Here is a 24,900-nt window from a genome sequence, read left to right as displayed (position 1 = left end):
TACACCATACACAAAATAAACTCAAAGTGGATTAAGTACCTAAATGTGAGACCTGAAACCATAAAAATTCTGCAAAAAAATACAGGCAGTAATTTCTCTGACAATGGCTATAATAACATTTCTAGATATGTTTCCTGAGGCAAGGGAAATAAAAGCAAAAATAAACTATTGGGACTACACCAAAATAAAAGGCTTCTGCACAGCAAAGGAAACAACAAAACAGGCAACCTACTTAATGGAGAAGATATTTACAAATGACATATCGTATAAATGGTTAGTATCCAAAATATGTAAACAATTTGTACAACTCAACATAAACACAAATAATCCAATTTTTAAAAATGGGAAGAAGACATAAACAGACATCTCTCTAAAAAAGATATACAGATGGTTAACAGGACACATGAAAAAATGCTCAACATCACTCACCATCAGGGAAATGCAAATCAAAACCATGATGAGTTACCGCCTCACATTTGCCAGAATGGCAAAAATCAGAAACACCAAGTGTTGGTGAGGATGTGGAGAAAAAGGAACCCTCCCTCATGCACAGTTAGTGGGAGTGCAAACTGGTGCAGCCACTGTGGAAGACAGTAGTGAGGTTCCTCAAAAATTTCAAAATCCAATTTCCATATGATCTAGCAATTCTACTGAGTTCTTACCCCAAGAAATCAAAAACACTAATTTGAAAAGATAGAGGCACCCCTGTGTTTATTGCAGCATTGACAATAGCCAAATTATCAAGCCATCCAAGTGTCTGCTGGCAGATGAAGGAATAAAGAAGATGTGGAATGAATTAACACTTAGCCATAAAACAGAAAGGCATTTTGCCAGTTGCAACAAGGATGAATCTATTGGTTATAATTCTGAGTGATGTAAGTCAGAGAAAGACAAACACAATATGATTTCATTCATATGTGGAATTTAAGAAACAAAACAAAGAAAGAAAACAATGACAAACTGAAAAACAGACTTTTAACTACGGAGAACAAAGTGATGGTTACCAGAGGGCAGATGGTGGGGCGGGGGGGGGGGGGGGGGGGGGGGTTGTGAAGCAGGTTAAGTGGACGGAGAGCACACACATCTTTATAAGCACTGAGTAAAAGGTACAGAAGTGCTAAATACTGTACACCTGAAACTAATATAACACCGTATGTTAACTCTACTGGAATTAAATACTTAAAAAACAATAAAACATATAAATTATGGAATATTCACACAGCGATGAGAATAACAAAGCAGAATGACACACGGTGTATCACAAATGTGATGTTGGGCAAAAGCAGCCAGGCAAAAAAAATAGAACTCCGTTATAAAAGTATAAAAACAGACAGAACTAGTCTATAGAGTTACAAGTCAGGAGTGTTCTCAGCTAGACAGGGACAGGCCATGACAGCAAGGAACACAAAACAGACTGCTCAGATGCTGATAATGTTCTGTCTGTTGACTTGGTTGATGGTTGTGTAAGTGTGTTCACTTTATGAAAGTACACCAAGCAGTAGTACACGCACGATTGGCACTTTTGCTGGAAGTATGTTATACTCCAATGAAACATACTCCCTACCAAGCCAGACCTTTACCTACAGGACAGACAAGGCGAAACACCACACTTCAGCATTCATACACATCAAGTCCTGTCTCATCTAAATGCTCCACCTCAACTGTACCAACTAGCACCCTTCTGCTGGCACTGCCCGGGTTCCTCAACTTAGGCAAAAGAGCAGAGGCAACCCATGTGTGTCAGTCAGATAGGCTGACATGGCCTGACCTCTAGACAGATTCACAGATGAAGGCTTATGCTACTTTTCCACAGAGAGACATGGCTCAGGTAACGATGCCTCCAGATGTCCAGCTTGCCAGGACTGCTCTGGTTCCTTTGTAGGCCAGGCCTTTTCCTTTGCACAACAACCCCCAATAGGTCCCCAGATGACAAGCATCCCTTCGTCTTCACTTTATCTCAGACAAGGAACCTGCAGATTCCAGAGGACAGGAATCAGCTTTTTTTCACTCCCTGCTACATCCTAAATAGCCAGCACAGTGTCAAGTACGTAACACCCTGGCCAGTAAGTATCTCCGGTAGGAATATATGAATACGTGACCAAACACAACTACTGAATCTGTGTACCAGGATCTGGTTACTAGAAAAGCAAGGATCTAGGTCCAGGATGACCATGGAGAGAAACAAAGCATTTTTAAAAACATATGTAAAGGTCTTTCTGAGGTAAGAAAAAATTTTATACCATCAATTCTGTCACGTAAAGAAAAATCACACAATTTATCTTTACCAGGTATAACATTTTTATTCTCTCATTCATTGAAAATGGCATAGGTCTTATTCAAGTCAGCTAGTCAAAGGTTGTAGACCAGATCCAGACTCAAAGCAAAAGTAGCTGATTGAGACAGGAAATGACACCTTAGCCTAATTAAAGTTCTGGACACCAACCAGCCAACCAAACCCACCAATGTCACAAAAGAATCATCATATCCAATGAGCATAAAAAGACATGGAAACTACCCAACGGTCCCTTAACATTGGGGCTATGGAAAGACCCCAAGTAGCCACATAAATCTATTCATTTATCATCTGTTAACAATTTTCTCCTTCTTGGCAATGGGTTTTTTAAAATATAAAATTTATTTTCAAATTGGCTTCCATACAACACCCAGGGCTCATCCCAACAAGTGCCCTCCTCCATGTCCATCACCCACTTTCCCCTCTACTCACCCCCCCATCAACCCTCAGTTTGTTCTCAGTATTTAAGAGTCTCTTATGGTTTGCCTCCTTCCCTCTCTGTAACTTTGTTTCCCCTTCCCCTCCCCGATGGTCTTCTGTTAAGTTTCTCAAGATCCACATATGAGTGAAAACATTTATCTGTCTCTCTCTGACTGTCTTATTTCACTTAGCATAATACCCTCCAGTTCCATCCACGTTACTGCAAATGGCCAAATTTCATTCTTTCTCATTGCCAAGTAGTATTCCATTATATATACAAACAACATCTTATTTATCCATTCATCAGTTTTAGGTACATTAATTAGAAGAAATTCAGTAACACAGGGTAAAGCAAAGTTTGAGAGGTTGTTCAGTGGGCAGTGCAATGGCTTTAGAACAAGGAGTGCTACCATGTCCTGATGATCCTCAAAAATGTTCTCACCTTTAATGAGTCTTTGCTTTTGGAGTCCTCTGATCTTTCCAAAATTATCTGTCCAAATCATCAAAAAAATTAATACACCAAAAAGAGAGCTGCAAGGAGTATCACTCTCCGACCCACATCCCTCAGACCTTCTCTGTGCTTCCACCAACCAGTATCTGCAACCCCATGCGCAAAATCACACCTCTGTGAAAGTAGATATTCTGTGTAATATCCACCATTCCTTATTACATACTCTTAGCACCACTTAAGCTTCAATACTCATTTCTCTGTACACTAAAGTCAATGTCAGAGTCAGTTTCCTTCAGTGTGCACAAAACCTATCAATTCTGCTAGAGAAGATACAAAGTTAGCCCAGCACTGGCTGGGTTCAGGCTCCTTTAGAGATATTAAGATTTATTGAGAGGATCCCTAGGACTTTATCATGTTAGAAGGCCCCGGGTCAATTTCACCATGCTCACATGCACACGTGTCCCTAGAAGCCAATCGAGTCCATTGTTATCCCACTCCCAGAGCACCTCATAACAATGACTGCCACTGAGATCTATGGAGATATACACAATGAAAAGCAAAACCCTTCTTTCTACTGGAATCAACAGTAGCCCTGTTGGCCTACGGGGAAAATATGGCACTCACAGTCATTTACTATTGGACAAAATGCTCATTTTGTCTAAAATTTTATTATTCATTGGATCCCTTGGTGTTGGGTATTTAGGATACATAATAACTCTCCAGGATTTTTTCTAGAAATACAGCCTGAAAATTACCTGCCTCACAATTATCTGCTCTGCCTATGTAAAATGCAGCTTCCTAGGTGTCACCTTTGACCTACTGAAGACTATGCTCTGGACTGGGGAGGCTGAAATCTACATTTTAAACAAGACCAGTGGCGATGTTTCAAGATTATGAAGATGGGAGTCTGAAAGGCATTTCCCCCTTTTGCCTTGGCCATGCCTAGTCACCTATAACTTGGCCTGGCCTTTTTTAGAGCAGAGTTACAGCAATTCCATCTAAAGGGTGGGACAGAATTTGCAACTACATGGTTGGAACTAGAGGGTATTATGCTAAGCAAAGTAAGTCAGGCAGAGAAAGACAAATCTCATATGATTTCACTCATATGTGGGATTTAAGAAACAACAGATGAACATGGGTGAAGGGAAGGAAAAATAAGATAAAAACAGAGACGGAGGCAAACCATAAGAGAGTCTTAAATACAGAGAACAAACTGAGGGTTGCTGGAGGGGTGTTGGGTCATGGGGAGGGGTGGGGTGGCTAAATGGCCAATGTGCATTAAGGAGGGAACTTGTTGGGATGAGCACTAGGTGTTGTATGGATTCTACGGGGCCCTACTCCTAAAATCAATACTACACTATATATAAACTGATTTGAATTTAAATGAATGGTGGCAGAGAAAGGAGAGAGCTAAAACAGAAAAGGGGAGGCTTATAGTCTCTGGATAGTTGTTTTCTCTATGTTTTATCTGCACAAAGACTGCCTGGAATGCCCGCAGGAAGTTCTGCTTCCCTGCTCCAATCACAGGCATCAACGGACTTTGCATAAATGCCTGTTCACCCACCACATAATAATGCTGGGGAATGTTGACAGTGCCCTCTGTAGTGTGACGTGTTGCAGATCACACAGGAAGAGTTCGCAAATTATTACAAACAGTCGTCTAAGACGTCCTTCCTTCCTCCCTTTCCCAGTACGCCAAATTAAAAAAAAAAAATTTAAAAGATCAAGAGAGAGAGTCTCTTGAGGGACGTATTTGTATAGGATCCTAAGAAGAGCAGCCCAATCAAGTGGATGTGGACTTTAATATTATCCTTCCAGAAGAATCTCCAGTAATTCATTTTTACCTCCCTAGAAAGAAACCTTTATTGTCATGTCTGTCATAGACCTGGGAGGACCCAGAAGCAGGGGCTATGAAATGCCCCACACCACTCAGCACTCTGACATGGGGCTAAAAGAAGCACATGCGTGTCCGTCTCTCCCCCTAAACTGTGACCCTTGAGGGTGGAAATCTTGGTTTTCATCCTTGGCCTCCAAGCCTGGCACCCACTTTGTTCTCAGCAATGGTAACATGGGAAGGGAATGGGGAGAGGAACAAGGACCAGCCCATATAAACCAGTCTCATTGTTGAAATAAATACTTCACAAATCATCACCCCATCCAGAAATTCCAGGGTGCCTTTATTTCTAAAGAGCAGCAGCAGTTACTGGAGTGCCACAGCCCAGAACACTGGACCACCAAGGGAAGGAGAAGCACATGGCCACAGACACTAAAAGAGAAAGAGGTACTTTCTGCAAAGGGGGAGGCAAAGTGAGGGATCTGACACAGCAGAGATGGCTATCAGAGCCAACAGAGAGGGGGGACAAACGAACAGGCCATCCTTCCAAGGGATTGGCCCATCTGCACACCACACTTGTCACTTGACTCATTCCCCTGCCCCCAAAATATGTGTTAAACTGAAAACGTGCAAAGTGCGATTTTTAAATCAACTAGGGGAGAGCTTGCTGCTTAACAGAATCCCAGGGCAAACGTGTCTAATGGAAACACATCAGTGTCTTCCCACTTCGGGATCTTTGGACTTGCTCTCCCCACAGGATACCCCGAATACAACCACCTCTTCTCCTCACCTGGCTCACTCCTGTCATCCGCCACCTAGCAGCTCCAATGGCTTTCTCAGGGATGCATTCCCTGACCAAAAGAGTTGATTAGCTCCCCCCCTCCCCTTTACACAGTCTCAAGGCATCTGTACCTCTCTACCTGATAGCACTTTTGGCTACTGTACCCGAATGGTGATTTTGTGATGATTTACCTGTTTGCCACACTAGATGGTAAATCCCAGGAGGGTACAAACCATGTCTGCAGGAGGGTACACCATGCTCTGCATTGGCTATTTTTTATTGTTTGGGTTTCCCTCAACCAGAGCCAACCTGCTTTGCCTTTAGTGAATTACAGGTCCTCTGAGAGCCTGTCATCATCTAGAACTGAAGAGCTACACTGGAGGAGTGAAGTAACAAAGGCCTGGCCAACCCTATGAGTACTTTCCTCTTGGTTCTAAAGCCAAACCAGGAGCTTGGGGACTCCTGAACACCAAACAGAAGCATTTGCTAGACCCTGCAGGAATTTCCTCAAGGACAGTAATGCAGAACTCCATCTTCCTCCAAGCCAGCCTGGATCACTCTGGAGCACAAGAAGGTTTATACCTTTTGAGATGGGCTACAGGCAACTGGATCAGAGTTTACCGTTAAAAGGGATACCAATTAGAGCTTAGCCAGCAGAACAGAGCTCCCTGGGGAGCCCTTCACAGAACTAGGATTTCAGGCACAGCTGGGCACAAAGCCCCTCTCAGATACATCAGGAGGAGTTGCCAGCTTCAGGAAGTCTGGTGATGATGTGAAACATAATGGGAAGGTGTTCTGTGCCAGGAGCTGCAACTGGAAGGAAATTAACAGAGAACCACACGGAACCTCACACAGCCATCCCAAGGGGCAAGGAAGGTAGATAAGGTCAAGGATAATAGAAGAAATGGCCCCAACATTTCCCTAAGACATGAGACAGAAAACAACATCTGAAGCCATGTGCCAACAATTCACTCACACTCACAGGGCACAAGAGAAGTGACCTTCGGAAAGCAAATCAGAAGAGCAGGTATACCAGCCACTCAAAGAGCACGAGCACCTACTTTGCATCATGATCTTACTTATCCTCCCCCAAGCGGCACCAAGAAGCTATGATTGCTCTACTTGTATAGATAAGGAAAGGGCAGCTCTGGCCAAAGACCCAAGCTTATACTTGGCAAGACTGCAAGGTGAGCTCAGGTCAAAAGTGGGCTCTTCACCATGACAGGACTCAGGCTCAAAGAGCTTTTCACAGATTCAGAAACTGTGCCCAGACTGTGTGGGGGTTCGGTCTCCCTGTGAGTTTCCCCAGGATTCTCAACAGCACCCCCACCTGTTGGTATCCACAACCACTATCAGTTACTAAAAGAAAGACAGACACGTGTCCAAAGCTAGCTGACCTACTGGGCCCAGCCTTCTGCTGGGCCCTTCTGCAAAGAACTACTTGTCCCCATCCTGCAAGTGTGGAGAGTCCTGGTCCAGGATAATTCACTCATTCATTCATTCATGCATTCATTTACTCAAATTCATTCCAACACTCACTGAGCAATCTTCTGTGAGGAGCTTAAAAGCAAAGGTCCAGGGACACCAAGCTCTATACCACAGTGCCTCCTGAAAGGGTTTATAAAGTTGTAAGGTCCCAGCTTAGAGATAGAGATTAGGTCCCTCAAAACACTACTTTTCAATCTGTGCCTGATATATAATTTCTGCCTATCAAAAACTATAAAAGCACACGTCTATAATTCTCTTATAGGCTTTCTTTCCCCAGGGATGTATCAGGAGTCATGCTTAGGAAAATTCAAGTCAACACAATGCTTACTCACTACCTATTCTGTGCCACGCATAATAAGACTCAGGCTCTTTCTTCAGGAAGCATCCGACGATTTAAACAGCTAAAATATAAACAAATCAAACTATAAATTGAGGAATAATAAAGTGCTGTAGGAGTTGTTAATATTAATAAAAATAATAGCCTCCATCTGCTCAGCATTTATGATGACACCAGACACTGTGCTAAGCACTTCACGTGCATTAGCCAGTTAAACTCTTCACACCAACCCTGGAAGGCTGGTCAACATAGTGGACATCCACTTCCCCTTAAGGAGCTACCTCTCAACCCTCCCTGTCACTATGTGATTCAATGGAGCCCTCACCGTCACTTTATCCCCAGGTCCCAGTCCCGGACAATCAGCACATTCTCCCCAATTGTCCAGAGTGACTGATGGGGGATAAGTATATACAATAGGTGAATCTGATGAGTCTCGATTCTGGGAATTTTGCTCAGACATAAAAACCGTCCGATGATATAAATTTGTAGTTGCTATGAGCCACCACCACTAATTATGGAATTCATTAGCCTGAGAAAAAAACCAAAATAGGGAAAAGAAAGCCCAAAGACTACGGGGTGAGGGGAGAGAAAACTGATTGACACACACATCCAAGTCCTATGATATAACCTGAGTCTCTGGATTCAACCTTATCTAAAGCCATGTTTATCAGTAGACTCTTCAGTTACATAGGTAAGTAAGTTTTCCTTTCCAATTAAGCCAGCTTCAACTAGATTTCAGTCACTTAAAATCTAGAGTCCTCACCAGTAAGAGTGTTATTATCCCCACTTAACAAATGCAGTCAGGGATTCAGAAAGGACAATTTGACCACCTTAGATTTAATTAACGAAGATTTGGAGAGGCCATGTGGTTGAATGAATTCAGACAAGAAACTCTACAAGAGTCAGACTGTGAATTGCCAGAGGCATATTTTTTTTTTCCCCTCCATCCACCAGTTCCAAGGGAAAACCTGCAAATCACCTTGCTATGGTCCTTTTTCTGCATGGTGGGTTCATTTCTCATTTACCTTTTACACTGAGCAGGTAGACCTCTGGGCTCTTAGCTTTATCCAAGGGTCTACCGAATTCTTCATTCTGGGCACTGTCTTCTTAGAAGTACACATAAATGCTACATCTTAAAAGTGACGGCACCTTCTATTAAATGAAATATGGTGAGAAAATACTTGTAACCTTGGGCAAATTATTTAATCTCTTAACAGAAAATATATTTTATATGTAGTTATCTCATCTGGGGAGATGAGATCAACTCTGAACTTGGGTCTGAGGAATTTCCTAAGGAACATTTATAGTCACCTCACCAAAAGAAAAGTAAAATGAGTCACCTTGAAAGTGTTCAAATTTAGATACTGAGATGTGTTTGGTCTGAAACACATTAAGGAAATAACACATGATTTATTACAAAAATATATAATTGCTAACATTACTTTGTCTCTCCAAGCAAGGTAAAATAGTTGACCTAATGATTAGGTCCTACTCCTCTAGGGGAGTAATAAAGGCCTGTAGATCCATTTGGGACCACTTCTTGCTTTTGAAAATAATCTCATCAGCATTTGGAGAGGACTTAACCTCTCGGCAATCCAGTTCAGCTGCAGTCCTGCAGGGCAGGACTGGGAAAGGACTAGGAGAGGCAGGGGAAGTCAACCTAGGAAGGTCAACTGGGTGAAGAAGCTCCACTATCCTTGCCAGGCAAGAACTAGGTTTTCTCTGGCAAGGACAAACTGAAGATAAGGAGAGAAAACACAGGAATGGTCTCAGGCTTACGGACTTCCAAACCATCACTTTACCATGATTCCTGTGAAATAATTATTTCTATCAGTGGTCATTTAGTACAGGGGATTTAAGATAGTGGGTTCATTAAAGAGAGGATCACAAACTCATTTAAGTCTCCTTGAACCTGTTTAATCAAAATGATTTTCTGCTACTCTCTATTACAAGCCAAGTTTCTGTGGTGACAGATTAATGACTGATCCACTAAGCCACACCACCTCTCTTCTCACCAACTCCACTGACTGAGCCAGCCACTATTCTATCAATAAGCCCCGTTTGCCCTTGAGACTCCTTACAGATGAGATGTTAAAATCAAATGAGCAGATCAGATGCTCACTGGCACCCCAGTTCTGCTACAGAGACCATCAAATCCCATAGAGTGTGCACCAAAGGAAAAAGAATTCAGGCCGGTCCTTGTGGTCTCATTAGAATTACAAACTCAGGTCACTTCGGAATAAGATAAATGCCAGCCAAGGCAACATTTCTGATTCTTCAGGCCTGCCCAAGGTAATTATCCTGGAGTTAAATGTCAAGTCTAGTTTCATGTATGCAAAAGAAAGAAAATGTCATGTTTGGTGTAAGCAACAATATTATTTTAATCAAATAAGAAGCTCGTTATTAGCAGAAGATAAGCCCTAATGTAACCCCTACAATAAGTTGTATCTACCTGGCTTCCATTCTTCTTTGTGTCAAACTAAGGTTCTTCACTGACTGTCCTCAGACATAAAATTGGAAAGACTTACCATGTCCTATCAATGGAGGCTCACACTCTAAGTCCATTCCAGTCTGAATTGACTGCATGCACAGTAAGAAACTGGAATCAGACTACCTGGGTCCAGGCCAGGCTCCTCTACAGCCTAGCTCTGTAACTTGGGACAAGAGCCTTAATCTTTTAGTGAATGGTCGATAAGAACAGTACTTCTAGAATTTTTATGAATATTAAATGAGAAAATACATGTAAAGTACCCTAAACAATGTCTGGCACACTAAATGCTTGGTTAATGTTAGGTATCACCTATTTCTGCAATGTTTTAATTTTTTAATTACAACCAGAACATATTACCTTTATAAGAAAAAACTTAAAAAGAGAGAAATGCATGAAAGCATAAGGTAAAGGATTTCCTCCAGTGAACAAGAGGTTACTGAGAGAAGAAACCACCTTATTTATCATGTTCACCCTTACAGCCCACTGCCTCGCACACACTAGACAGTTAAATATGGGTTGGAATGAATGTACAAATGAATGTAAGAATGACAAGAGGAAAATTTCCTTGCAGGAATGACTATGGAAAGCCAAATCGCAATGAGGAAAAATCCAGAGAGGTGCTTGGGTGACTCAGTCGGTTGAGCATCCAACTCTTGATTTCGGCTCACGTCATGATCCCAGGGTCGCGGGATTGAGCCCTGCATCCAGCTCTACAATGAGCATGGAGCCTACTTGGGATATTCTCCCTCTCTCTCTCTCCCTCTCCCTCCACCCCTCTCCTCCACTCACACACACTCTATCTCTAAAATAATTTTTTTTTTAATCCAGGGAATGATTCTAACATCTTGACCCCTCAGTCTCAAACCACAGAGAAGTTAAATGCATGACAATAGGAAGCTGGAAATTATCATACAACTAGACACAAACATCTACCTTCTTCATCTTCTCCTTCTTTTTTTTTTTTTAAACGTTTATTTATTTTTGAGATAGAGAGAGACAGAGCATGAATAGGAGAGGGTCAGAGTGAGAGGGAGACACAGAATCCGAAGCAGGCTCCAGGCTCTGAGCTATCAGCCCAGAGCCTGACACGGGGCTCGAACTCACAGACTATGAGATCATGACCTGAGCCGAAGTCAGACGCTTAACAGACTGAGCCACCCAGGAGCCACTTCTTCTCCTTCTTAATACTGTATTTATGCAAAAGTCTGAGTTTCCATTGGACCAAAACATCCCAACTGCTGATCTTTAAAAAATAACGATAATCAAACTAACAGACCATCAATACATTTAGGAACAAACATCTCCTAACATCTAAACAGTGTCCTATTTCTCCTGAATCCATCACTCCAGGAGACAAGCCATGGAGCAGTTGTGAAAGATGTATTTCTGTAAAGAAGGATACAGTTATTATGTGTGTACCTAGAACAATAGGACGACTTCCAAGTGATAAGTAGTGGCTATCAAGCAATCACTGGCAATGTCACAGCACACTCAATAGGCTAGGGAGCATGGAGCACACAGCCTGCCATCATTTCCATTTCAAAGTTAGCCCAAGAACACCAACCAATGGGTATCATCAACTCTGAAAGGAGCCCTTAGTTTTCAGTTTCACAAGTTCAAAAATCACTTCTAAATCTCTCTCCCCAAAGTGCAAAAAGGTTATAAGTCCAGGAAAAGGCAAGATATTTTCTTTCACAGTGACTTTCAAAAATTGACAAGCATCGTAACAGTAATCTCAGGACACAGTCTCTCAAAGTTATCAGTGGCTTCAACCAACAACAAAAACACTAGCAGAGAAGTTAAGCTTTGTCAGTCTTAAGCAAGACGTAGCTCTGTAAAAACAATCAGGCTGGCTGAGCAAGTGCCCAGTTCCCTGGGGCTTTGTCCACAGAACATCTGGTTTTTAAAGCAAGCAGCCTTTTAGTCCCTGGTCCCAGGGGACACAGGCTTTGTAGTTACTCCAAGCAAATGACCGAATGGAGATACTTGGATTTGGAGTAAAAGAGTAGCTGGTTTGAGTTTCACAACTTTGAAGAGGTTAATAGCATTAAATTATATCTGAACCACACCTGACTGGTATCATCAGACACCGCCCCCCTCCACCCGCACCATGAAGCACATAAAAAGGTTGATAATAACACCAGTTTGGAGGTGTTTTTTTAAACATTTTTAGATGTTTTTAATGGTATACTGGATTAAAATATCATTTTAAAAGAATATATTCTGGTAAAAATATTAACACCTAAAATTCTCCAGAAACAAAAAAGCATGGCATTTGAACACAAAAGCGTCTCTCTTTTTATTAAACTGTGGACATTTTTATGTTATTTAAGGCACACTCTATAGTATCTCCTAAACATCTTAAGAATTACCTAGAATGTTTAAAATATAGTTTCCCAGCAGTCATCCTGGAAGCATGGAATCACACTCTCCAGAAGAGGCATCTGCATGTTGTAATTTAACAAACATCCCAGGCAAGCTTCATGATCACCCAGGTTTGGGACAACACTGACCCAAGGATAAAAAATGTCACCATTTGCAAGAAAGATGAGAAATGAAGAAATGCTCAACTTTTATAAATTTAAAGCTTGATGGGAGATAAGAATCATGTCATGCTTATGATACAATGAGACTAGAAAACCTTGAGCAGACACAAAAGCACAGTAAACCTTTCCACACCCCAATGGGCCAATGAGCACAGCTGCTTTCAATTTGACCGAGCGGCCAGGGAAAACAAGGCACCTGCAAGGTGTCCCTTCCCTGCACCTGGCCCAATTCTTCCATGCCGTGGAGGGTGAAGCATCTGCCTTGTCCCTCAACTCTACCCAAAATGTAATGATAAAATAAATTTTACAAAGCAAAAGTATGTCTACCCTATTGAGTCCATGAATGAATGCTTCTTTGGGGGCACCCTTTGGGCACTCTGGCATCCTTTTCAGCCTCAGGCAAAGAAAGTCACTGCAGGATTCCTCCGAGCTGAGCAAAAAGGGGATGCAAGATGGTTAACAGAGCAGGTCAGGGACACGGGGAGGTGTGCCAGGGATCTCAGGGTTGGGAGAAGCAAAGAGGAAGTCCGCTGCCTAAGTAAGCTCAAAATAACTCCAAGTTCACTGAAAGTGTTTGAAAGCACCTTTCAAAGAAAAGCAGCCCACAGCCAACTAAAGAGAGGAGGAAGACGAAGAGGGAGAGGAGGGGTAAGCCCTCACTCAAGGCTATGGGCAGGCCTGCTCCTCAGGAACGGGGCCTGGAGAGGCGCTCTTTAGAAAGTATAAGAAATTATCTGGATTCTCTGGATTTCCTCGTGCTTTCCCCCCCGCGAGGGTTTGGGAAGACCAGGACAGGGGCTAAGATAAATCCAGTGAAGGATGGTGACTCCCAAACATCTCCCGCCTGAAAGAACCCTGTAAGAAGAACAGAGACTCGGAAATGCGGGTCCCTCTCTCTCACTGGCAGGAATTGCTAATGTCAAGGATCATAAAAGTTCTTCCTCAGTGCCCTGCAAGCCTATGGCCCCAACCATCTGGGACAGCCTTTGAAAGAGCTGTCTGCAAGCAGCTCCCACAGCACCCGGGGGTTGCCATCTGCTGGAAAGACTGTGCCAGGTGCCTCTTGTCCTGCATCCTCCGGGACATACCTGGGGAGCCACAGCCAGCCTTGGGGAAGAAACAGGCAGCAGATGTGCCTGTGGGTGCCCAGGAGGAACTTTCTCCCCTGCCAGGGCTCCCCCACAGGAGCAATCCTCTGCCACCCAAGCTCATCTTCAGGGCAGAAGACCAGCTCCATCAGTGGCCTGCTCCCTTTCCCTAAAGACTCCAAGGATCAAAACCACCACACCTCCTCCACAGCACCACCATCCACATTTTCTCAGGCCCGTTGCCACGACCCTCCAATCCTCCTGGAACAAATCAGCTGGGCTCACCCCTAAACCTAACATCTGCACCAGGGATTCTTCTGGCACAGCCCAGAGATGGTCCAAATCCCTGCTGCCCCAGGAAGGTTCTCTAGGGGGCTCGGCAAAGTCAACCATCCACGTTAGGGGAATTGAGGACCTTAGGGAGCCTCTCTCCAAGCTGCTTGCTGTTCTTACCATGCGTACTGAGTTATCTCCCCCGGTCCTACGATTACACACACCTGGACCACAGGTAACAGGCAAACAGCATCACGCCTTCGAAGTTCTCTTTAAAGTTCTTCTCTGGCAAGATGCAGCCTGGGAACCCCCCCGCCAACAAGCTGCGGTGAGAGGTCTGCGCCCATCCCCTCCCCTCCCCGCCTCAGAGCCCCCCCTCTCATAGAGGCTCCTCAACCCCGCAGGGCCTGCCAGCAGCGGTACTCACGTCTCGAAAGCGGTTCCAGTACTTGTCCCGGTCGTACTGGGAGACGGTGCTCAGCCACTGGTCATTGTCTAGGAAATTGCCGTTGTTGGGGCCCGCGCCTCCGTTGAGCGCGTCCAGGTGCCGGCTCTCGACCTGGAGGAAGCACCACGCCGCGGCCGCCGCCGCCAGCACCGCGATCGCCGGCATCTGCGGGCAGGGGGCACGCAGGGGCGTGAGCCGGAGGGCAGGGCCAGGCGAGCCCCTCGCGGTGCACCGAGGTCTCGGCGCCTCGGCGACCCGCCCTGGCTGTAGGGACTGGGGAATCTCACGGCGGAAAAAGGGTCATCCCTCGCACACCTGGGGCGTCTGTCGCGAATCGAGAGAGCCGGGGAGCCCTCTCACGAATGGGGGGGCTTAGTTACAAATCAAGAGGCTGCGTCACAAATTAGGGGCTGCTACCAAACTACAGAGGATATCTGTCGCCTATTCTCCGGGTGCCCCACGGACCGCTACTCTCGAATCGGCTTCTTCAGCACCCCTCCCCAAAAACGCGGATTCCTGGATCGGCAAGCCGCACTCCCACAGACGGTGCCCAGAGCTCCGGGGTAGGGAGGGGGGAGAACAGGGATCCGAGCAGCAGCCCAGGCTCTGGCCAAACGGGGCACGGGGTGGAGGGAGGAGGTACCCGCAGCTGGGGTGGGGGGGGGGGGCGGTAATCCCTCGTCCGCCCTGTAGCCTCGGCAAGAAGGTCCCGCGGAGATACCCCCAGGCCCTGCCCCTGCCAGCCTCCCGGTGGTCGCGGGGAGGTCCCAACTACGCCAAGTTGGGGCGCGAGGTTCCGCGGGGCACGTACCATGGGGGCCGGCCCGGGTCCCCGCGTCCGAGTTGCTGGAGCTCGTGTGGCGCGGTCGCGGAGGAGGCTGATCCGCCGGCTCGCTCTCCTACGCTCCTGCCACCCGCCGCCGCGCGTCCGGCCGCTTTGTGAGCCCGCAGCGCTCTGGCTCCGCTCGCTCTCTAGCTCGCTCGGGCGCGGCGACCACGGGCGGAGGAGCCCGAGCGCTCGAGCCGAGGCCTCTGGCGACCCCTGGCGGCCGCGCGCTGCCGTGCCGCCCGCCCGCTAGCCCCGCCGCCCCTGGCCAGGCAGCCAGCCGGGGAAGTGCTTATCCACCGCTCAACGCGGGGCCGAAATAAGCTTTCAGGCTCAAGCCGGTGAAAGCTACTGAGGGCACTGAGGACACATGGCCAAGAAAGCAACGTAGAGGCATTCTCAAAAGGAGGGTCGCCGGGCCACCTAGGTCAGAATCACCTTGGTCTGGGGAGGAAAGGGCTTCTTAAAAATGCGGATTCCTGGCCGGTGCTCCAGACTTGCTGAATCAGCGTTCCTTGAGAGGGCCTCTGGGAGGTGAGTGAATTTCGGCACTGCCCGTTCTCGTTCCTGGTCCTGTGCCCACCGGTGTCTCTGCACGCCCATGCCCCATACCATGCCCACTGCTGTTAAGCCCTTAAAACAGTCCGTCTGCCTCCATTTCTAAAATTTCTACATCCCTGGATCCCCACATTAGACCTAAGCATATCCTTTGGTGTTCTGCAGCCGAAGCCCAGGTCTGCTTCTGTTCCCATTGCTTGAGAGCTGGCCCCCGCACCAGCCTGTTGGGTTTTCCCCCAGGGGAGGAAGGAGAGGAGGAAAACTAAACCAGACTTCAGGAACAGGATACAGACCGGTAAGGCCGGCCTTAACCTGCCCCCAGACCCCCAATCTCGTTTCCAAATCCTCAGCGGCGTCTGGTCAAAAAGGGCTGGAAAGTTAGTAATGCAGTCCTCTGTCTGCATACAGGTGACACTCACCTGCTGCCTTTCTCTTGTACAACCACACCCCACTCCCCAGACACCTGAGTGCTCTTTGAAAACAAGTCTGATACACTCACCCCTCTTCCTTCAACACACACACTTAAAACCCTTCATGGCGCTCTCCTGATGAAAACCAAACAATGGGTGAAGCCTCCTGACTCTGCACATCTGTCCCCTGACCACCGATCTGGCCGCCTCTGGTGCCATACCTTCCTCCTCCCCTGAGTTCTTGGACAAGTTGGTCTTGGTACAGACCTCAGTGGGGATAGGATTCCAGCACTGGGTGCTCATTTCTGCCTGGGCCATTGTCCACACCCACCCCCAACTTGGGCCTTATTAATTCACCCCTGCAGCTTATACATCCTGACCTCTTCAGAGTAACTCTTGCTAAGCCTGTGGACCAGGCCAAGACCCTAGAGAGGCTCTCCTTGAGAACACAACAACTCCAGCTTAAACTTACTGCACTTGGAATCCCTTATTCCAAGCGAGGCAGCTATGTGAGGACGGAGGCCATGTTTGGCTTGTTCATCTCTGCTCCCACTGTCTAGAGCCACGCTCCTGACACATAGTGAGAGCTCAGAAAACATTTGATGAATGAATGAATGAATGAATGAATGGCATCCAGCCAGGGACTGGAACCACACTCAGCGAACATTTCTCAACCGCTGTGATGCGGTCACCACAGATAATTTACTTGTGTAGTTTGATGTGTAGAAGTTGGATTATGATTGTTCCTAAAAAGTAGCAGATGCTTATCCCAACATTATTCTGGCTGATTTACATTCCTAGAAGCATTCTTGAAAGGGAGAGAAAGGAGTGGAGTCACAGCTATATATTGGGGACTGTGTGTCATCCACAGTTGATTTTATCATGGAAATACTTCCGGTGTTTCAGGATCATGTCCTGGGTGTATCAGAGTGGGAGAGAGGTTTACAAATGATGGAGAGACCATTTCTTACTTTCATACAAACCCAACCAAGCAGCCACTTCCCCATTTCTCTGCCCAATTTGACAGCAAAACTTCTCCAAAGAGTTGTCCCCAAATGTCATTTCTGCCTCCTCAGCTCTAGTTCTTTCTTCCACCCACTCTATGTGCTTTTCATCCTCACTGACTAACTGAAGTGACTTGTCACCATCAGCAACCTCCTCCAAGTCGTCAAAATGAGTGGGAGACCTCAGTCCTACTGTTCTTGGCCTCTGAGAGGTTCCTTTAGGCTTTCGTGGCACCATGCCTGCTGACTTTCCTGCTCCCCACCGGTCATTCCCACCAGTCATTTTCAGGGCTCAGTCCTGGGCCCTCTGCTCTGTCTAGATCCTTTCCCGGGGTGTTCCTATCCAGTCCTGTGCTGATACTCTGCATTTGCATTTCTAGCCCAGAAGTGTCTGATGACTTCCAGCTGTACGTCCAACGCCCTACTTGACATCTCCTCCACATGCCCCATCGGTATGACAGACTTTTCCAGGTCAAAACAGGAGTCTAGATTTCCCTCTGTGAACCCGTGCTCTGACTGATCCCTACCACAATAAATGTATCCCTGTGCACATGGCTGCCAGGGTCAGAAACATAGGAGGCATCTTCAGTCCCTCCGTTCCCTTCGCCCCTCACCTCCTGTCTATCAGCAACCTTACCACTTCCACTGCCCGGCACCCTGCCCAGTCCACCTCCACTGGCACCATGGGTCCACACAGCCACTACTTCTCACCTGGAAGGCAGCAGTGGCTTCTTGGGTGGTTGCCTTGATTCTTTCCTTTCCCCTCCAATCCATTATCCATTCAGGATAATCACTTTCAAACAGAAATCACTCCCTTGAAAAGAACCGTTCAATGGCTCACCATGACACTAAAACAAAAATCCAAACTCCTTCCCATGACTGATAAAACCCTGTACCATCTGGCCCCCTCTTCCTCCCTCTCATTCCCTGGATTCTAGCCACACTTGTTGTCATGGTTTTGCACACGTGCCAAGCATGTTCTCACCTCAGGTACTTGGCACTGGCCAGGTCCTTCACTTGGAATGCACGCTTCCCACATGTCTCAGGTCAGCTCTTTCTTAGCTGTCAGATCTCAGCTCCGTGTCACCCCCTCTAAAACAGGGCCTTCCCAGCCCAGCCACATCACTGCTCTCTATCCTTGTACCTGGTTGTCCCGAAAGAGTATGTAGTTCCTTTGTCTCTCTCTTTCCCAGTCCAAATATTAATTCCAGAAGGACATGCGTAGCGTCCTTTTACTCCTGTATCCCCAGGCTTATCTCAGAGCCTGACACTCAATGGGCACTCCCTAAATATTTATCCAGTGACTGAATGAATGAATGAATGAATGCATGAAGCAAATTCCAAAACCCTTAATGCATTTCTAAGTTTGAAAACTCTGTCTAGAGATGTTTCCTTTGGTAGCCCTTAAATCCCATGTTCTGCAGATCCAAGCTCTGCTTTTCCAGCAGGGCCTGTCCCCAGTTTAATCGGAGGGCATCTGCTCTTGGCCAGTCTCCAACTTCACAACTGGAACCTTCCCTGTAACCACCCACCGGGGTGGGAAGGGCAGCCAGAGCACCATGGGCAGGTGTGGGGGTGCTGAATCTGGCCTGAGCCGAGAAAGGACGTAACCTTGGAACAGGGGCAAGGAGGCTGGAAGCTGGAGGCCTGCCACCAGTGCAGCCAGCACTTGAGGGCAGAAATGTCAGATTTATTCGGCTACGGGAAGTACCCGGGACCAAAATCAATACTGGGCCTTAGGGCTGTATTTCTGCTTTTCATTGGCTTGCGCACAACTATAATAACTCCTTGTTTTAACATAGTTCTTATTTCCAAAGTGCCCCACATGTTTTATTTTCAGTTTAATGAATCCTCAGACACATGCTACTGGGTAGTCTGAAGCAGACATAACTATCACCATTTTATGCTGAGGATAGGGGAGCAGAGAAAGGCTAGATGAATTGCTGAAGGTCGCAGAAAGAGAGGAAGGTGCATCTGGTAGTAGGAAGTTCAAAGTGTAGCCCCCACTCCGTGAGGCTATGCTGGCTATGATAAGAACCACCCATTGGGCTCCATGGGATGAAAGAGGTGCCTGCCATACTCACCCTGTCATCAACCCAGATTTATTTTTAGCTGCAGACTCCTACCTACCTCCTATATGGCATCCCCATTTGGCTGTTTCACTGTCACTTTGAACTCCATGTGTCCAAAACTGAATGCCTGAGCCATGTCTCCTAACTAAACCTGCTCCCAGCCCATGTCCCCACCTCAGGAAAACCACCACCACCCCAAATGCCAGTCTCATTCCAACCTCCTCCACAGCCCCCACTTTCAGTGATATACCAACCCATCAAGTCTACCTCTGCAGAATTTCCAGTTAGACCCACTGTACCCACTACTACACCTCTAGAGTCCAGTCCCCACCCACCCTGCATCCAAACTGTATGGAGCCCCTTCCAAGGGTCTCTTTCTCTCTACTAGAGATGTGTGATTCACTCTCCATACAGGCACCAAAGTCATCCTGTATCTGTACAAACATGACCTCTTCTCTCTCCTTACCTATCCGTGCTCCCAGGATGACAATCAGGCACCCAACCATGACTCCCTATCCACCCAGCTGAGCTTGGATTCTGCCAGCCCTTCAGTCCTACACAACCCTCTCCTCCTCCCCCTCTAATCACCTATCTCCTGCCCCCCCCCCACTTCAGGGCTAATCTGGGGAGGGCTCCCTACAGCCTAGATGCTCTCCTCCCTCCCTGCCCTTCTCCTGGCCAGCCCCTGCTCACCATTCAGACTGCAGCTTCATGCCAAGTCCTCAGAAAAGGCTCTCCTGACCCCAGCATCCTCCCTGCACCCATCATAGCTGTACAATGTCAATCTCCCACCAGACATTCAAAGCACAGGGGTCTGGGCATGCCTGTCTCATTTGCTTTTAAACCCACAGTGCTTAAAAAAGCATCTGGTGGCACCTGGGTGGCTCAGTCAGCCTCCAACTCTTGATTTTGGCTCAGGTAATGATCTCACGGGTTCGTGAGTTCAAGCCCTGCATCAGGCTCTGCACTGACAATGTGGAAACTACTTGGGATTCTCTTTCCCTCCCCACCTCCTCTAAATAAACTTTAAAAACAAGCATCTGGTACCTAGTAGGTACACAATAAATACTGAGTGAATGAGTGAATGCTTGTGACTCAATGTATTTATTTCCTTCCCTTCTCAAAAGCAAAGTAGCTCCCAGGTTTTTGTCAATACCTTAACCCTAAAACAGTCCATGGATGGAAGGTGGGAACAATGAGGGATGAGATGACCACTCTATTCCCAGGCTGTTCAGGTGGTTTGAAGGTGAATCTATCCCGGCCCCAAGAAGAGGAAAAATGAAATAGGTGCATTCTTGGCACCACTGAAAAGAGCTCACCCAGCAGGACCTGTAACTTTTACGAAGATGTCGATTTCACCTATTGATTATATGTATTCAGCAGAGCCAGGCTCACTCCATCTCTCTGCAACCCCCATGGCCATTTCCACCGCATACACATACCTTCTTGCTTTCTCCCCACCACCCCCTGTCATGCAGAGCCATGGGGTATGGGCAATCCAGCTTGGGAGAAATCGATTTTAAGCAAATGAATACCTCAGAAATAAATGAAAACAACCATCAGGAAAGCTTAGTAGCCAAGCAGCTACCCAAGGACAAAGCAGAGGAGGCCAAAGTCCTGACCACAGAGAAGAAAACCAGGAGAGTGACAATACTAGGAACATTTGCTGATATGCATATAATGCATATAATGCATATGCATATAATATAATGTTCACAACAACCCCCTAAGAAATAGGCACCAAGATAAGCCCCATTGCACATATGGAGACAATGAGTCCCAGGGTCATGTTACCACTCATCCAGGATCCCTCAATGAGTAAATGGTAGAGCCAGGATCTGAACCAGGTACTATCTGATGTCAAAGGTCCCCCACAACCCACCACAGCACTCAACCCCACGGCTGCCATCTTCCTCCCTGCCCTCTGTGTTTCCCTCACCTCCCACACTAAAGCTCACACTGGTAAAAAGTCATCTTTTGATGTAAATGGACTGTTCCTGATTCATTTATACACAATATCGGTTGTTCTCATGAAGTTTAGCACCTATTCCCGTGAAATGTATCTAGTCATCAAGATATTAAAATGGGAAATCATTCCAATTATTTAAGATTGTGACTGTCTGTGCTTCAAAACGCACTGATAACTCTGACTCCTTGAACACAGGACCAAAGGATTGAACATGAGTCGGGAGCCATGCTGAGGACGTAACCTCGTCAGCTTAGAGTGTAAAATAGTATTTGGGTGCTAGGGACCACATGTTTGGTCCTCATCCAGGAACACTAAGGCCCTCTCTATGTCAAATAGTGATGGCTGCTTACAGGACACCTGGTCAAACAAAGTGATGTGCTGTCTTGACCCACCTCCTTGGTCCTGTGGGGAAAAAAAATCTAACAAGGTGCCCAAGGACTGTGGGAGAGAGACTTCCAGGGACTGATGTATCTGTGGAAAGTCACTGGGGATGGGAGGGCAACCTCTGAATCTTCATTTCAACATCCACCAATCATTATGCCACACTAGATGATGCCAGGGACACTACAGGTGAATGGGACAAAAACAGCCCCTATCTTCATGGAGCTTATTCTAATAGGAAAGACCTCTGTCCTGGTTTGCAGCACTGGAGGGAAGCTTGCTTGGCCCAGCTGGAAAGAATTCATCTCTGTTTGATTCCTCCATGTTCATGCAGGTCTCCAAAAATCTCTGACATCCTTCTGCCTGGAACATTCTCCCAATTCTTCAGTAGCTGACACAGTCCCTGGAGTTTGTGAGACACTGTCAGCTGTCAGATGCAACCCATTTCAGAGAAGTTAAAAAAGCATGCATCTTAAATTCATAAGACAGTGTATGGCACAAGAACAGACACTCAGATCAATGGAATAGAATGGAGAACCCAGAAATGGACCCACAAACGTATGGGCAACTAATCTTTGACAAAGCAGGAAAGAATAGCCAATGGAATAAAGACAGTCTCTTCAGCAAGTGGTGCTGGGAAAACCGGACAGTGACATGCAGAAGAATGAACCTGGACCACTTTCTTACATCATGCACAAAAATAAACTCAAAGTGGATGAAAGACCTCAATGTAAGACAGGAAGCCATCAAAATCCTCAAGGAGAAAGCAGGCAAAAACCTCTTTGATCTTGCCCGCAGCAATTGCTTACTCAACATGTCTCCGGAGGCAAGGGAAACAAAAGCAAAAATGAACTACTGGGACCTCATCAAAATAAAAAGCTTCTGCACAGTGAAGGAAACAATCACCAAAACTAAAAGGCAACCGACAGAATGGGAGAAGAAATTTGCAAATGACATTTCAGATAAAGGGTTAGTATCCAAAATCTATAAAGAACTTCTCAAACTCAACACCCAAAAAACAAATAATCCAGTGAAGAAATGGGCAAAAGATATGAATAGACACTTCTCCAAAGAAGACATCCAGATGGCCAACCGACACATGAATAAATGCTCAACATCACTCATCATCAGGGAAATACAAATCAAAACCACAATGAGATACGACCTTACACCTGTCAGAATGGCTAACATTAACAACTCAGGCAACAACAGATGTTGGTGAGGATACGGAGAAAGAGGATCTCTTTTGCATTGTTGGTGGGAATGCAAACTGGTGCAGCCACTCTGGAAAACAGTATGGAGTTTCCTCAAAAAAACTAAAAATAGAACTACCCTGCGACCCAGCAATTGCACTACTAGGCATTTATCCAAGGGATACAGGTGTGCTGTTTCGAAGGGGCACATGCACCCCCATGTTTATAGCAGCACTATCAGCAATAGCCCAAGTATGGAAAGAGCCCAAATGTCCATCAACGGATGAATGGATAAAGAAGATGTGGTATATATATACAATGGAGTATTACTCAGCAATCAAAAAGAATGAAATCTTGCCATTTGCAGCTACATAGATGGAACTGGAGGGTATTATGCTAAGTGAAATTAGTCAGAGAAAGACAAAAATCATATGACTTCACTCATATGAGGACTTTAAGAGACAAAACAGATGAACATAAGGGAAGGGAAACAAAAATAATATAAAAACAGGGAGGGGGACAAAACAAAAGAGACTCATAAATATGGAGAACAAACTGAGGGTTGCTGCAGGGGTTGTAGGAGGGGGGATGGGCTAAATGGGTAAGGGGCATTAAGGAATCTACTCCTGAAATCATTGCTTCACTATATACTAACTAATTTGGATGTAAATTTTAAAAAATAAAAAATAAAGTTAAATTTAAAAAAAATACATAAAGACAGTGTAGTGCCTACTTCATGGGGTTATCAAGAGGATTAAACAAGTTTCTATTGGTAATGTACTTAGCACAGTGTCTTACACATAATAAATGTTATCTAAGTGCTTGTTTGTCAAAAGTTCCTCACTCAACACTATAAACTGAATACCACAGTCCTCCCACTTCATGGTTCAAGGACACCAAGGTCTGGAGAGGTTAAATGACTTGCTCAGGATTATAAGGGATCTGACTCCAGGCTTTGTGGCTTCTAAATCCATTTCTACACTGTGAGGCATAGCACCTCACTCCATTGCCCATACACTATGCTCTGAGATGGGAAATATGGAGCTACCTCATCTCTGTCAACCAAACAGCAAGCCTTTAGAGTCTTGAAGACAATTTTCTTTTCCCCTCCCAGAAAAGCCATCTAAGCTCCTTTTTGTCTCATTAACTTTGTGTTCATTTAAAGACAAGAAAAGCACCCCTGTGTTGGCATCGGCCTCTACACACAGACAAAAGATTCACAATAGGCTGGCAAGAGCCTCCTTCCCTCTCTGGGTCATCACCAGAATTCTGCCATTAGAATTGTTTTAGTTTGGGGATCATGCAAGTTCACAGCTTAGGGAGATGGAGGTCAGGGTGTGCCATGTCAAAAGAGAGCTTGGCTGTACCTCCAGCAAGCCACACTGCTGAAAGAGGCCCCAACTCAGCAAGGATCTAGAGACTGAGCACAAAAATGGAGTTCCTCAGGCACCTGGGTGGCTCAGCCGGTTAAGTGCCTGACTTCAGCTCAGGTCATGATTTCGTGGTTTGTGGGTTCGAGCCCCGCGCCCAGCTCTGTGCTGACAGCTCGGAGCCTGGAGCCTGCTTTAGATTCTGTGTCTCCCTCTCTCTCTGCCCCTCCCCCACTTGTGGTCTGTCTCTCTCTATCAAAAATAAATAAATGTAAAAAAAAGTTTAAAAAAAAATGGAGTTCCTCATGGAGGAAGCTCTCCAAGAAGCTTTCAAGCCAACATGGAGATGAGACAGCAAATCTGAAGCTGGAGAAGTCACACAGAGCCAAGTGGGCCTTAGAAACACAGTAAAAAAACCAGACTCATCTCCTGAGCCCCCAGAGGAGCCTGAACTAGCTTGACAGGATTTCTAAGACCATTGAGCAACTAGCTTGAACTAAAACCAAACTTCCTATAAATATTTCCTACACAAATTCCCCAAATGGAATACAGAAGCATCGGCAAAGTCCTACACACTAAACTGAACCAGCATAAGCCCCTGGGAATAGACAATGCTAGGAAAGCATCACCTCAAGGCAACACAGTTCCAGAAGGCATTAATGGATCA

The 24,900-nt window shown here is 45.9% G+C and overlaps 1 protein-coding gene across 1 annotated transcript in view; it reads right to left on the bottom strand.

The window, feature by feature from the left end:
* Positions 1 to 15,437, bottom strand: part of SPOCK1 (SPARC (osteonectin), cwcv and kazal like domains proteoglycan 1) — a 516,896-nt gene extending 501,459 nt beyond the window's left edge. The window contains exons 1-2 of the mRNA XM_019424249.2: positions 15,262 to 15,437; positions 14,430 to 14,615 (exon numbers count right to left, since the gene is read on the bottom strand). Of these exons, the coding sequence (XP_019279794.1) occupies positions 14,430 to 14,615; positions 15,262 to 15,264 (189 nt within the window). The 5' untranslated portion in view covers positions 15,265 to 15,437. The remainder of the gene's footprint in view (positions 1 to 14,429; positions 14,616 to 15,261) is intronic.
* Positions 15,438 to 24,900: the final 9,463 nt, after the last annotated feature.

This window comes from Panthera pardus, unplaced genomic scaffold (genome assembly GCF_024362965.1).
Source record: "Panthera pardus isolate Hobbes unplaced genomic scaffold, ASM2436296v1 HiC_scaffold_2, whole genome shotgun sequence".
NCBI lineage: Eukaryota > Metazoa > Chordata > Mammalia > Carnivora > Felidae > Panthera > Panthera pardus.
Note: the sequence above shows the minus strand (reverse complement) of the source record. Positions and strands in the feature narration are given on the sequence as shown.